At 37.0% G+C, this 14,626-nt stretch overlaps 1 protein-coding gene across 1 annotated transcript in view; it reads right to left on the bottom strand.

Moving 5' to 3' along the window:
* LOC149084271 (astacin-like metalloprotease toxin 5) overlaps positions 1–11,533 on the bottom strand; it is a 66,415-nt gene extending 54,882 nt beyond the window's left edge. Inside the window, exons 1-2 of the mRNA XM_089234641.1 lie at positions 11,440–11,533; positions 5,152–5,225 (exon numbers count right to left, since the gene is read on the bottom strand). Of these exons, the coding sequence (XP_089090767.1) occupies positions 5,152–5,225; positions 11,440–11,497 (132 nt within the window). The 5' untranslated portion in view covers positions 11,498–11,533. The remainder of the gene's footprint in view (positions 1–5,151; positions 5,226–11,439) is intronic.
* Positions 11,534–14,626: the final 3,093 nt, after the last annotated feature.

Here is a 14,626-nt window from a genome sequence, read left to right as displayed (position 1 = left end):
CAGTCCCTCGAGATAGACAGGAACGCTTTGAGATACTTATGGTTCTGATCTCATTCCCAAAGATGCTGCGAATACAGTAAGTTCTCTAATCTCTATGGCTTAATGATAATTTGAAGCATTGTTCAAAGTGATGGATCTTTCTGACGAAGTCGGTTACTACTATTATTTAACTGTACATGCACCTCGTACACATTCCTCTGCGGAATTTATAACGAATCGGTACATGTTGGAACGCGTGGCCAGAGTACAAATGTGCCCCCCGACGTATTTATGTTGTTCGAGTTGTGCCGAACTTTGCTACTGCCATACGTAAACATTAATGAGAAATTAATATTTTTTCCGAAACATTTCAATTTTCTTCAAAAATTAACAAGTAGCCTTCCACACAAGCCGCATTCTTCCATTGAGAAAAATATCTCTGATGTGTCCAATATAAGGCTCATTACTTGAAACATTTAACCTTTTTCCTTCTCCCTGTGTGTGTGTGTGGGATGCTGGGAAATGCGGTCAGAATTTCTGGATGAATTTTTTAGGTGCATTCAAAAACGTGAATAAATAAATATCTAGTAAATTCACCAACAACAAAATTATGAAGAAAATTCTCCGACTCTTACATCACGCGTATGAGTTTGACAGCATCTGTTTGAGTCGATAAGTATTATTAATATTCACTAATTAATGTATATTTGATATCAATAATATTTCGGCGTATGTAATAATTTGTCTCCTTAAACTATTAACAGTTGATAAATTGATGTCGGTTAGTGTTCCGTGAACCAGTTACCGGTCTATCATCGTAATAGGAACACATCATGGGTAATTCTGAAAATTTAATTAATCTGTTAATAATTTTTTCTCTTCGTTTGTATGCTCAATAATATTCCATATTTTTGTTATATATGGGCATTATTTTTCTTTCTTTTTTTTCAGCCATCTTTTTTTTTTAATTCACCTGTAAGGCTTTTAAATTTTATTTCCACACTGCATTTCAAAAATTTATTCAAGCTTCTTGAAATGTTATCAAGTACCAAACTTCGTTTTAAGAATTTCTCAAATCAGTATAACCTTTTCTCTTGGCCTATACTCAACGTGTATAAATTACATTTTCTTTTTAATTTAGTGATAGGTGTGTTTTAATCTACTTCCAAGTTTATCTGAAATATTACACTGCGGAATTAATTTCCAACAATAAGACACAACAAACCCCGATTTATCGGTCCCAACTTTGGATTGAAAGGATTGTATCCGGATATTTTGATGCAGAATAGACTTTCCAATTTTTGACTATCTGATCGTAATGACGCAAAAAATTAATTAAGGAGGCTCCATCAGAAATAAGCAAAAAATTTACGACACAAAAGATCTATACATAAAAAATAGTGTAAATATTCTATTCCGTTACAATCGATGACATCTATGAAGTTGTAGTAAAACATTGCAGCTATTTAGTTTCAGAGAAAATCGGATTTCACGAGAAACCATACGCGCCGCTAGTCCGTTAAATCGAGTGTGCTATCCTTCCCTTAAGATAGTTCTGACACGTTGAGTGCTGTAAATCTGTGGTTCTCAACCGGGGGCCATATGGCCCCAGGTGGGCCCTAGGATATTCCAAGGGGGCCACGGATGAAAATCCCGCAAAAGGGGAGCCACAGCTACTGATACGGGGGCTACGAAGAAGTTTATGAAATTAAATTTTTTTAGTCAGAGTGACTAAAAAAATTTAATTGCAAACAAAATGCATAGAATAGCATATATATAGCATATCTTTTTCTCAAATTTTCCTCTATTCAAGTAACATTCACATGAGGAAGAAAGTAAAATAAGTTGTTCATGTAATCTCGGTGGTTTTACGACTTATGGGGTGACAGTAGGCCCTGACACAAACTATTAGAACAGTTTTAAGCAAATAGAGTAACTGTAAACACAGAAAATTGTGTGTGTTCGAAGACTTTTCATTCAAAAAGGGCTGCCATAAAGAAAGCGGACAAAGATTTGTTGACCATTCCATTGACATTCTTTTGAGTGCTGGTAGTAAATGCAATCCAAGAAGTCGATGAGTGAAAAATGAAAGCTTGTAAAAAAAACCCCCATCGTTCTCATGCAATTACAGACGGATAGCCATCTAGTTGAGCACAAAGCTATCTTCAGTAGTGGTCTGATGGGGAATATATTTATAAAAATCGAATAAAGAATGATTGCTCTGGGGTATTTTTTTTATGAATTTTGAGGGGGGGGGGGGGTGCCAATTCATTGCCTCTGCTGAAAAGAAATAAAGTCGAATTCAGTTATAACGAACTTCAAGGGACCAAATCATACATGAGAAAAAATACCCGCGAAATTTAATTTTTAACTACATTGCTGTATAACTTAAGAAACTATAATTGCATAAAATTACCGTTGTTTCAATCGCAAGTGTTCATATGCCATTCTTTTCAATTTAACAGGAAAAACGTAATTTTGAACATATTTAAGACGGTCTTAACGTCATTTGGTTTGCTGATTGCTGTCTATATGCAATCCAAGAAGATAATGTATTAGGACTTCCTCTAAGATTGACACTACACCTTAAAGTTTTTTAATCGATACTGCAATGTTTTCACGCGTTTTCACAATCTGCAAAAACTGCGTGGATTTGATAGTTTGAAATGATGTCTAAATGCCAAAGATTTGGAGAGTTCGAATCAAAATGAAAATGTCAAATCATTGAAATTGTGCTTCGTATAAATGAAATATTTTAATATTGAAAGCTATACTGTATATAGAGATTAATCGTGACCGTAGTCAAACGTCTCATAAATGTGAAATTTTGTCATAAAACTGAGAGTGAGGCACGAATCCCCTTGCGCACAAGTGGAATTTCGAGGCATTTACGCACAACCGAGCCCCTCTTGGTCATTTTTCTTTCTTTCTCCCCACCCCTGTTTCTTTCCTAAATTTATAAAAGTAAAAAGGACATAATCATTATAAAAAGCACTGTTTTCAGATCAAATTTCCGAAGTTCAATTACTTTAGTGCAAAAATGTCAGATTTTTTTGGGGGGAATACAGTCAAACCCCCATTATAATGAACTCCAAGATACCGGAGAAATCACTTCATAATAACGAAATTTCGTTACAAAGGAATTCCAGATTTTTATATTGTTCATATGTAAACTTACCCGAGGATTAGAAAAGTTTTCGTTAAAACGATATTTTTTCCCGTAAAAACGGTATCCGTTAAAACAAGAGTCGACTTTATTTCGTCCCAAACTATTTTTTTACGTGTATATGCAGGCTCAGGGGTAACAGGACGCATGTCACTTTACTGGCGGGCCGTTAGTCTTAGAGACATACCTAACTAGAAAAAGTATCCAAATCACGTGTCCAACTCAGATATGTCATTCATGTTGTGAGGGGTTGTATAGTTATAAAATTAAAAAAACCACCTTTTTATACCACCCCCGTGTGCCAAAGAACCCAATTAAGGCGTTGTTGCTCTGTCTTTCCCGATGCCAACTAAAATAATTTCACGTTTCTAAGTGCAATATTCACCGAGATATGCGAATTCGGAAAAATTGTGGAAATTTGAGAAAAAACAGCAACGGATAAAATGGTTTCCCCGTATTTAATGCTGTTTTTTTCCAACTTTCTTCGAATATCTCAGTGAATATTGCACTTAGAAACGTTGAATTTTTTTGTTGGAGATTGGGAAACAAAACTTTCACATTGGGTTTTGGGGCACAGGGTGTCCGCATAAAGAGTTAACATTTTTATTTTAATAACTATGCAACCCCTGGCAACATGAATCAAATATCTGAGTACTACACATTATTCGGGTACTTTTTCCAACTGGAAGTATGCTTCTAGGACCAATGGTTCGCCAGTAAAATGTCATATGCCCCGTTACCTATGCGCCCTGTATATTAAATACAGTACGGACTGTTATGTGAAATATTGCCCTGTGTTTAAGCCAACTCGCACGTTGCTTCGTCCGCCTGCGAGAGAGCGGCCATATTATAAACCAAAAAAGCCACTTGAAGGTCCAACAAAATACCAGATTTTCACCGTATCGAAATTGAAGTCAACAAACTGATAATTTATATTTTCCATTGGGCTTGAAATATTGATAATGAATCATTATTATGTTCACACGAACAGTTTTGTCACTGCGTACATGGTTTCTCTGGAATTAATGGTTCAAACAAATATTTAAAAATTTTTCACAAGTATTTTAGTTCATTTTTTTAAATTCATAGTAGGGCTACAACATGAACCTTGATACATGTATTATTGTTGAAAACGATGTGGAAGGTTGAACTTTACAATTGTGATTCATTTGTGTGGCTACTCCCTCATTACTACTACTATCCGCACGAAGAGAATGAAATTAACAAAACTGCTTGCTACCACATTTTGCGATTTTTATCATTATAAGAATGCGTATTTTGGAAGCTACAACTAACATTTCTCAATGAAACCATAACCATTTACACACACAAAAAAACTAATTGGGAAATAATACAAATTTCATCCAGTACAGTAACTTGATGACATTGTGCCGTCTTCAAGCGCAGAGTTTACATTGATTAAAATTTTTTTTTAATTGGACTGTGACACTACACATAAAACATACAAATCAAACTGAGAAAAACACAAAACAATAAACTTCACAAAAAGTAACATTACGATGATACAGACACTTTGTGACCCCAAGGGATTTATTCTATTTTTACTGTATTCTATTACGTTTGTTTTGCTTTTTCATTATTTTCATAAATTAAAAATTAATCAAATTAAATTCAAAAATATTTATACTTCAGACAATTTTTGAATAACTATCTTCTAATGGGAAAATGGGGGGGGGGGGGGAGTAGAAAATTATTCATGTTCGCAAGGGGGGCCACAGGAATGAGAAATGGGCGAAAGGGGGCCATGGACAAAAAAAGGTTGAGAACCACTGCTGTAAATCACCACTTGCTACATCCTCCTTCAACTTGCCCTCCCTTTGATACCTCCCCCCCCCCCGTGGCTTCGGTCGCAAATACTACGGATTGTGTTTCAGTCGCAAATGTCTCGGTAGCAAACAAGACGGCTTCAAGTATCCACCTATGGGTAACATACAGTTAAATCAATTTTTTTAAAAACAAAGTCAATATAGAGTTTAGACACTAACCGACAAATCCTCGATACCCAGGATGTCGCCTTCAAACAGATCTGGATTCTGCATTGGTAGGTCTCCAAGATCCACTAAATTCCGAATTTAAAAAAAGTGAAAAAAACATACAGAATTATGTTACGGATATACGACAAAATGGTGCATGATAAATGGGAAAGAAATTTCTATCGTTGATGAGTTCGTGGATGAAATATTTAGCTCGTATATTATGTTTAGTCCAGGCAATTTGTGAGAGAACCCCGGCAAAATTGCACACACACACACCCAACAGAAGCTTTTTAAATTGCTTTTTATAATCAGTAGTCATTACTGAATAACATATCCAAAATCAGGAAAACTCTGACAACGGGAACATTCCTAAAAACGAATTTCGAAATGGTGGAATAGTTTTCTCGATTTAGCCACTTCTCGTGCAAGGTTTTGACAAGAAATTTGGATTATCTCTATTTAACGAATCGGCGATAAATATGGTAACGTTGGTCAGGATGTTGAGGAGAGAGGAAAGGAAACAGAGAAATTGTTTGAATTTATTCCACTGGAGTTATATATTCTAAAGCAATATATTTCCACTGGAAATATATTGCTTTATTTTCACAACTTTAATTAAAGTATCTTCAAACAGTACACAAAAGTCCATTCGGCTTAAAATATTTTTTTCCCCTTCAAATTTATTTATTTATTCAATATTGCTTGGCCGAGGCCTATACAAGGGAATGCGATGGTGAAGTTTGACAGAAGAGACGATGTTAACCCGTTCGGGTTTGAGACCGTTCTCGTAAGTGCATAAAAAAAATACCGTCCTCATTTTTCCATTGCGTTATGTTGTGTATATATAAAGTTAAATCAAGTTAACCCAGGCAAAAATTTTACACAAAGTAGTCATGCACGAGATGCTTGAAAATTATATAATTAGTTTATTTACACTATATTTAATTGAATTAATGCAAATTGTATTTTCCATACTACCATCCTTATCAAAAATTAATACATAATCCATTCAAAAATTAATTAACAAATTCTTCGGTTGGCTCCAAAACATTTAAATTCGTAAACTCGAACCCTATATGACACGTGATTTCATTACACTTCCGTTGGTCCCCCCAGAACAATTAAATATGAGAACCTACACTATATGTCACATATAGAAGAGGGAATATAATCCATGCATCACTCGCCATGTTCATTGGGAGACCCCTCTACAAATTCTAGGGCCTTAGAAACACTAAGGCACCCTATAATAATAACCCGACACCGGTGCAGCCGGGAAGTCGATTCCTGAGATCCATACAACTCTCGTCCAGATTATTTTCCATCTTCACTCGTCATTTTCACTTCCTTCGCACAAGGTTCCTTTCTCTAACTTCCTCTATCCAGATTTTCTCCTGCTATTTAAGATTTCATTATGGACGTCCTAGTCCCTTGGAAAACTCCGCCCATATTATTTGATTTGATACTTTACACATCATCTCTAAGTTTCTATTCGTTTCTTGAAGGTTTGTTCATAAGATTTTCTATTGCCGATCCATCTCTAATTTCTTTGTCCATGCAACTCTCAGTTCAGGACCCCGAGAACCCCAGCGGCCATTACATAACCTTTATGTCCCACGAGAGTGGGCTGGAGCACTATTGGTAAGATAATTAAAGTTAAAGATAATAAAAGTCTTTGTCAGGATTCGCGGTCGTCTCGGGCCTCGGGGAAGCAATAATTTTTATGGCTTTCAATACAAAGGCAGCGGAACGAGCGTCTTCCTTTGTGAATAACCGAACAAGTAGGGATTGCTTCACGCCGGCTGTGGTTATGTTCAACAAAGACTTTTATTATCTTTAGAATTTTATTAACTTTAATTATCTTACCAAGAGTGCTCCAGCCCACTTTCGTGGGACTGAAGCTTTAACCTCCTCAATCTTTTTCTTTCATCAAGGCTTCCCATAACTAACATACGTGGCAATTTTAGACCCTTTTTTATACTTTAAATGCACTCCTCAAATAAAGGGATTCTATTTCTACTTAAATGGCCGTCATCTATTCCCAATCTTGAAATTTGTCTTTCATTCGTTGGTCCCCTTTATTTTCTACGATTCGCCGCTTTTTCTCCAAGACAAAATTCCTCGGACGATCCTTCTTGCCCAGGGCACCTCTGGAATACAACCGACCAGATGCTTTGTGACGGTAACTAAGGAATTCCCTATTGAATGGTGACTGCCCCCATCTACTTACATCCGTCTGTGATTGTATTTCTTTTAATTGGGACTATGTTCCCACCGCTTGGACAAAGCTTCTTCCATCGACATGACGCCACTTACTTTCAACCCCCAAGAAACACGTCTACCATACATAGACAACCATTCTTATTTACGTTCCTATTATTCAATTATTTGTTCGCTGTACCATAGTATATCAGTTACTGCCACCGGTTTTTCAGTGCCTGGAGATCTACAGCTCTTTATAATTAAATCCAAAATAACAAATTTAAATACATCCGAAAATAATAATTTTAAATATATATATACAGGGTGATTATAAAAAAACTATCCCGACGTATGGGCCCCTAACTATCATACCATTCACAGAAACTGAATGAAATTTTGGCATAAGGTATTTTGATGTATGCGCTCAAGAATGATATGGAAAACAACAGTGTCACTCTAACAGTTACGGTTACAGTGAGAAAATTTCGAAAATATCGAATGTCAACACAAAGTTTTTTGTATTGGAATGTGATCTCCATTGTGAAAAACCTTAAATAGCGTTCGAACGGCAACTGTAGCATGAAAATCACCGGCGGTAGGTAGGCTAAAAGTGAGGACAACCAATAAGGACAGAGAAGCAGCATAAAATAAAGCATTTTATTGTGTTTCACAAATTTTCCACATGACCTTGTGGAGGACTAATCAGGCTGGGATCTCAGCCGAATGAAACGAACATTAATGCTCTGGTGCACGGCAAAGTCCTTTTTACTTTTTCCTTGCCTAGCTCCGGGGATTTTCGTGCTACAGGTGCCATTCCAACGCTATTTAGTGTTTTTCAGTATGGAGATCGCATTCCAATACAAAAAACTTGGTGTTGCCATTTGATATTTTCGAAATTTTCTCACTGTAACCGTAACTGTTAGAGTGACACTGTTGTTTTCCATATCATTCTTGAGCGCATACCACAAAATACCTTATGCCAAAATTTCATTCAGTTTCTGCGAATGGTATGATAGTTAGGGGCCCATATGTCGGGATAGTTTTTTTATAATCACCCCGTGTATATATAAAATTATATATATATTTCCTCCATTTTGTATTTCTATTTTAACTAGCACAAGCTAGTTAACGACGGTTGATGTTACGAAAGAAATCGGAAACTGTTATACAATCAATAATGTTTGATGGGAGGTTGTTCCAATCGGCTTTTGTTCGAGGAAAGAAACTGAATTTGAAACAATCTGTGGATGCAAAGATGGGTTTCAATTTTTGGGAATGGTTAATTCTATCGGAAAGGTATGTTAGAAAATCGGATGTGTCGATATGAAAAGGCCGTGAAAGATTTTGCAAAGGTAATCGAGAGATATGTCTACGGGTGGTAAGCGGTTGGATATTGAGTTCAGCGACGGAGGCAGAGGATGACCAACAGTTTAAAATGAGGCGGGCGGATTTGTTTTGAATAGATGTTTGTCCATATTGGAGAGCAGTGGCGTCGGAGCCGGGGGTGCTGTGGGTGCTCAAGCACCCACGATAATTTGTGGCATGCATCCGAACACCCCCAGAATTGATTCAGAAATTAAAATTTCCGATATAAAACTAAAGCTGAGCACCCACAGTTTCGAAACACTTCCGACGCCCCTGTTGTAGAGAGTATAAGGGGTCCCAGGTTTCACAGGAATATGAGAGTACAGGAAGGAGAGATGTGTGATGTGACTGGTGCAGTTTTTAAGGTTTCGACGAAGAAAAAAAGAGTTTTTGGAGACACTTATATGAAAGACGTAATCAACGTGGAGGTTCCAACGAAGTTCGGCAGAAATGAAAAGAAAGTCTGGTCGACTCCAGACTCTCGGAGAAATGGGGAGTTCTGGCCCTTGAAAGAGACAAACCAGTGATGGTAACCTCTTCCAGCAAAATTTCCCTCAAAAATTTCAATTTTGACTAAATTTTTCCCACGCATTCCGAAAAATGTGCTGCCATCTAGCGGGAAGAATACGTAATCAAGTATTTTACAGTAGAAAAAAGTATTGCATTGCATTACATTAATTCCTATTTTTTTTTCAAAAAATTCTTTTGTTTGATGAACTCACAAAATTTCCCACAAATGCTACGAAATTTCCCACTTGGGCAAATTTTGGCCAATTTTTCCCACTAATTACCATCACTGAGACAAACTGACTGCGGCTGGTGAGGAATGTTTTCACCCATTTAAGCAGTTGAACACATAGGCCAAGGTTTTGGAGTTTAAGTAGAAGTTTATTGTAGCGCTCTTTGTCAAAAGCAGCAGAGAAATCCAAGAAATATATATCAGTTTGGACGTTTTTGTCGATACTGCTTGATAACTCCCGTATGAAAAGAGCTAATTGGGTAGTTACTGATAAAGGTGATCGAAAACCGTGTTAATTAGGGAAAAAGAAGTTTATTGAAAAAATGAAGGTGTAAGATTTCCTTTTCAACTATGCGCTCAAAAAGCTTGCAGCAAGTAGAGGTGATAGCGACTGGTCTGAAATTCAGGGGATTTGAAAGAGAACCTGATTTATATATATATATATATACAGTCGAATCCCGTCTTAACGAATACCATTATAGCAAAAATCTCGTTTTAACGAATAGTTTTCCAATCCCCACATAAGTTTACTTAGGAACAATAGTAGGTAAGCTAGAATTCCTTTATAACGAAATTTCGTTTTAACGAAGTGATTCCTCCGGTATCTTGGCGTTCGTTATAGCGGGATTCGACTGTATATGAATTGGAATAATCTTATTAATTTTCCAGTCAGAGGGCAAGTTAGATGAGTTTAATTAGACGTTGAAGATAATTAATCGGGGATAATTAATTAATCTATCGGGGCGGGTGGAATGAATGGGAATTTTTTTAAAGGTTTCAGGAGGCCTACTTTAGTGAAGAAGATAGGACAAGAACTAAGAATTGAATAATGAATCGGAAAAAAATGTGTGTGCGTGCGTGTGTGTTTACCCAATAATTCTCAGAATGTGCTACACCAACTTTTGCCAGGGCCGGCGCGGTGAGCTGTTTTTATTTAAGTATGCCTATCAAATATACCGTGAACTGGCACTTTGTTAGAATATTCTGAGGTACCGCGGATACATGTCCACGAGGGCAAGGGAGCCGCGGAAGACTAAAGTTCGAGAACCACTGCCTTAACCTATAGTGTACAAAAATCCTAGTTACGTCACTGCCTCCAAGGTACGCCTACATACGGTTACTCACTTCGAGCGTGGGATAAAAAATAAATGCTCCGGGTTTTTGGTTTTCTTCTTATAGAAACGCCACAGCCTTCCCTATACTATATCCAAGAGACGCGACGCAAGTCTCTTTGCTGTGCCGACAGTGAAGCGTCCTAAGTTAAGTGGGCGTTGCTTGGCTCGCAATGAAATATTTTGTGACATCCTTACACAAAAATGCGAAATTTCAACAAACATCTCAAAGACAACGCATAGCATAAGGATTTAGACACAGTTTAATAGTATTCGACGTATATTAGAGTGTTATGTGCATAGTTACAGAGCCAGGGCCAGGACTTGGGGTGGTGGGAGGGTGTGGCAATGTGTTGTTCTGAATATTGATCTTGAGAGGGTGGTAAATTTAATGGGACACAAAAATTAACATTATAAAATCATTGATTTTTCACAGTGAAAGGAGAAGCCATGGCCCCTACAAGGCTGAAGCTGACGGAGGCCGGAAAAATTATCTTTTTTTTTATTTCACACTATAAATTCACTATGGGGGGGGGGGGCACGGAAGAAGTAAAATCACGTCACTTTTCTTCTCCCCTCCCCCAACAACAGAAATGACCGTAACTCTTAGTTACAGCTCTGCATATAAAGCAGATATCTTGAAAAATACTGTTTGATCATTGGGTTGAGAGATTATGTTTTAGAATGCCGTTTTACGACCTGAAGTTGGCACGAGTGCGCGGTGCTCACAATATCACTCTCTCGTTATAGAGCTTTCAACGCATTCTAACACTCTTCCCCCCCCCCCGTAGTAAATTATTTTGGTACCACAAATTGTACTAGTAACTCACATATTCGAATAGCAGTGAAAAAAGTTTGAAGTCGAGAAGATGAACTTACCTATACATTGTGCGTACGAAATAATCAGTATAACGAACACCAAAACTTCGGGGTGCATCTTCAAGCGCGACGAGTCCTTCACGATGAATTTCCTCAATGCGGTGCATTTTGTTATCTGGACGTTTTTTTTGTTTTTTGTTGCTGTTGAAGAATCAAGCATGTGTTTCGTTAGACACTGATAGACACGGCATCTTCGAATAAATTGCAGAAAAAGATACCTGTGCTGTTCACGATATTCAAAAATGGAATCTTGAAAATGAATGAAATGAATGTATGAAAAAACCAGCCAGATTTATACTTCCATAAACTACAGCACTATTACTAAATCCGCACATACACACCATAAATTCTGGGAAAATCGTTACATGCAGACAGAGCTGCAACTGGAAGCTTGGTCAGCAGGGACGAGCATGCATTTTGGCGCCCTCTTGGAATGTTGAAAGAGAGGTGAAAGTGTAAAATTTGCGCCCCTTCTGGCCCAGCACCCGGCTAGGCAGACCCGCCTGCTCCCCCCTTGTTGCGGCCCTGCATGCAGAAACATGTATGTGTGTGAATGTGCGTCATCCTCACATACCGGAGTTACCTCTTGTTCCGTGATATATTGATGCTGCCATCTGTTTCCCCGTTTTGAAGTGAAAATGGCAAATGCCTGAATTTTCATGTTATGCAAGTACCATGTTGAAAGCCTGTCTGCTTGTCAACACCTTCTGTAGCAGAAAACCTCCGTGCGAAGCTCGTGACGTCACCGAAGTCGTTCAATTCACCTATAGTCATTGAATATACTGCAAAAAAAAGGTAATGATTTCGCATACGTCGGATTGTTATATACAATGGCTACAGGTGAAATAGACGAATGAGAGACTGGCTTGCATTAATAAACTACTAATGTGATGAAACGCCTATATAACCAGTGCCGTAACTAGGATTTTTAACTTGCCGTAACTAGGCCGTAACCACCATCACAACTTTAAAATTTGATTATATAACGGGTTTTTTTTTTGTTACTGCCACCTAAAACTGCCACCCGGGGCATTTGCCCCACTCCTGTCCCCTCTAGTTCCGGCCCTGATATAACTATAAGCAAGAGACCGGAGAAACATATAGTTATTAAGGAGTTGACATAACGTTGTAGATGATATACATTAACATCATGGAAAATGGAGTTATACATATATTGCTATACATATAGAATAGAGGCGGGTGTCGGAAGTGTTTCAAGCCTGTGGATGCTCGTCTTGAGCTTTATGTAAAAAAATTTTATTACTTAATCAATTCTGTGGATTTTCGGATCCATACCCCAAATCGAACACCCTCGGCTCCGATGATACGGTTATTGATATAGAGGGTATCGTTATATAGGATTTTCGCTGCACTAAACAGTATTCAAACATCATAAACATGGCTCTGAAAAATATTTAATGAATTAGTGCGTGCGGAATGTGTTGTTAATGTGTTATGCGCCTCTCTAACGTAAAGATTATTTGTTAAGTAGTGCTGCCATCAGTCTTTCGTTTTCGGATTTCAGAATATGTAAGACAGCACCAGCGAGAGCGTGAACGAGCTCGATTCTGACAGCATAAATAAGTTTGATCGTTTTTGTCGCAGCACGGTCACATTTTCTGCACACGAGGGCTAATTAGACAGGGACTATTTAATTAATTAGCTAATTAATTAACTAACTAACTAATTAATTAGGGCCACACATGCACTCAGAATACACATTCCAGCAAATCGATATTCCGTAGAGGAATTTCTATCGAGAGAAGAATTTTTCTTTCCGGTTAACAGATTCCGCGCGTCGAACTAGTATTTGAACTAGATTGTGAGCGATTAAAGTGATACTGATTTATTTATTAACGTAAAGTGATATTTGCCAATTTTCTTTTAAAGACTCAAATTTGGTATTCTGCTAAATTTGAAACTGGTAATTTGGTAAATGAAAATATTGAGAGGATCGTTCAACATGAGTTAGTAGTTAGGAGAAAAAATTACGATATTCACCACATGTATGTGTGTGTGTTTCGTTTTTTGTTAAGGAGAACTTAATATTTTTAAAAAAACAACTTTTTTTTGTTATAAAATAATTATACAAGGCCTATATTTCGTTTTTCCAAAGGCGGCAAAAAACCCGTCAAAGGTAAATACCATACCAACCCTACGGTTGACATGCATCCATTTTGTGATCTGAAGGGATTTTCAATTCTCCAAATCCATCCAATAGATTGATTGTTAATTATAAATAATATTTATTAACAAATAAATAAGTATTTATATTAACTTTATAGTTATTTATTTAACTGAGCATCTTGCCGGATGCTAGTTTACTGAGGAATTGATTGAAGAAATAATAAATTTGAGTATGGCAGGGGTGGCCAACAGCTGGTTCCCGACAAGATAAAAATAAAGTATCAAATCAGAATTTATAATTTACACGGTGTTAAATCAAATTTGTGATCATTATTCGAGCTATTCTCATTCACAGCGTAAAACTACTTACATTCATTATTATTAGTGACGAAGATAATTTACTATTTACCAAGGCCCGGATGTCGTTGCTCTAAAAATCTTGAAAAATGACTAAAAAAAATGTCACAAAAATTGGGAAAAAATACCATCAAAATAATAAAACAGAGTTCTTTTGAAAAACTGAGTATGTTCAAATGTCGAAAGAATGTTTTGACAGCGTCAAAATCACATGCACATTTTTTTTTCAATTTTTTTTTCTCTCTCTTCAAATGTCATCAAAAATAACAAGTTTTTAATAAACGAGCAATAATTCATGAATCGTTTGGTTAGCAACACTGGCATAATGGTCCCTCACAACCTCACAAGGGTAGAGCTGACAGGGCTTCGACTTGGGAGCTTAAGAGGAATATTATCATTTTTTGTTTTTTCATCAGAAATTCACACAATGGCTCACTTACTGAGGGAAGGGGGGAATAGATTTTTTTTCACTAAAAAACGAAACCCCCCCCCCCCCACCCGTGGAAATCCTGTGTATGCATGCCTATGGTTAGGAAGCCAAAAAACACCTTTTATTTTCTAAGAAATTCAAGCTTATTTTTTCATAAGTGCTCAATGCACACACACACACACATAATCAGTATTCATATAATTTTCTCAATCTTTTCCATTCTCAAAAAATTTGAAAAAGTAGAAAGTTATCGTTGAACTCCCAAAAAATTCC

The sequence above is a fragment of the Pholcus phalangioides genome, unplaced genomic scaffold (genome assembly GCF_987345545.1).
Source record: "Pholcus phalangioides strain wild (caught in Gottingen) unplaced genomic scaffold, Ppha-v1.0 ptg000008l_1, whole genome shotgun sequence".
In the NCBI taxonomy this organism is placed as follows: domain Eukaryota; kingdom Metazoa; phylum Arthropoda; class Arachnida; order Araneae; family Pholcidae; genus Pholcus; species Pholcus phalangioides.
This window is presented reverse-complemented; position numbering and strand designations above follow the sequence as displayed.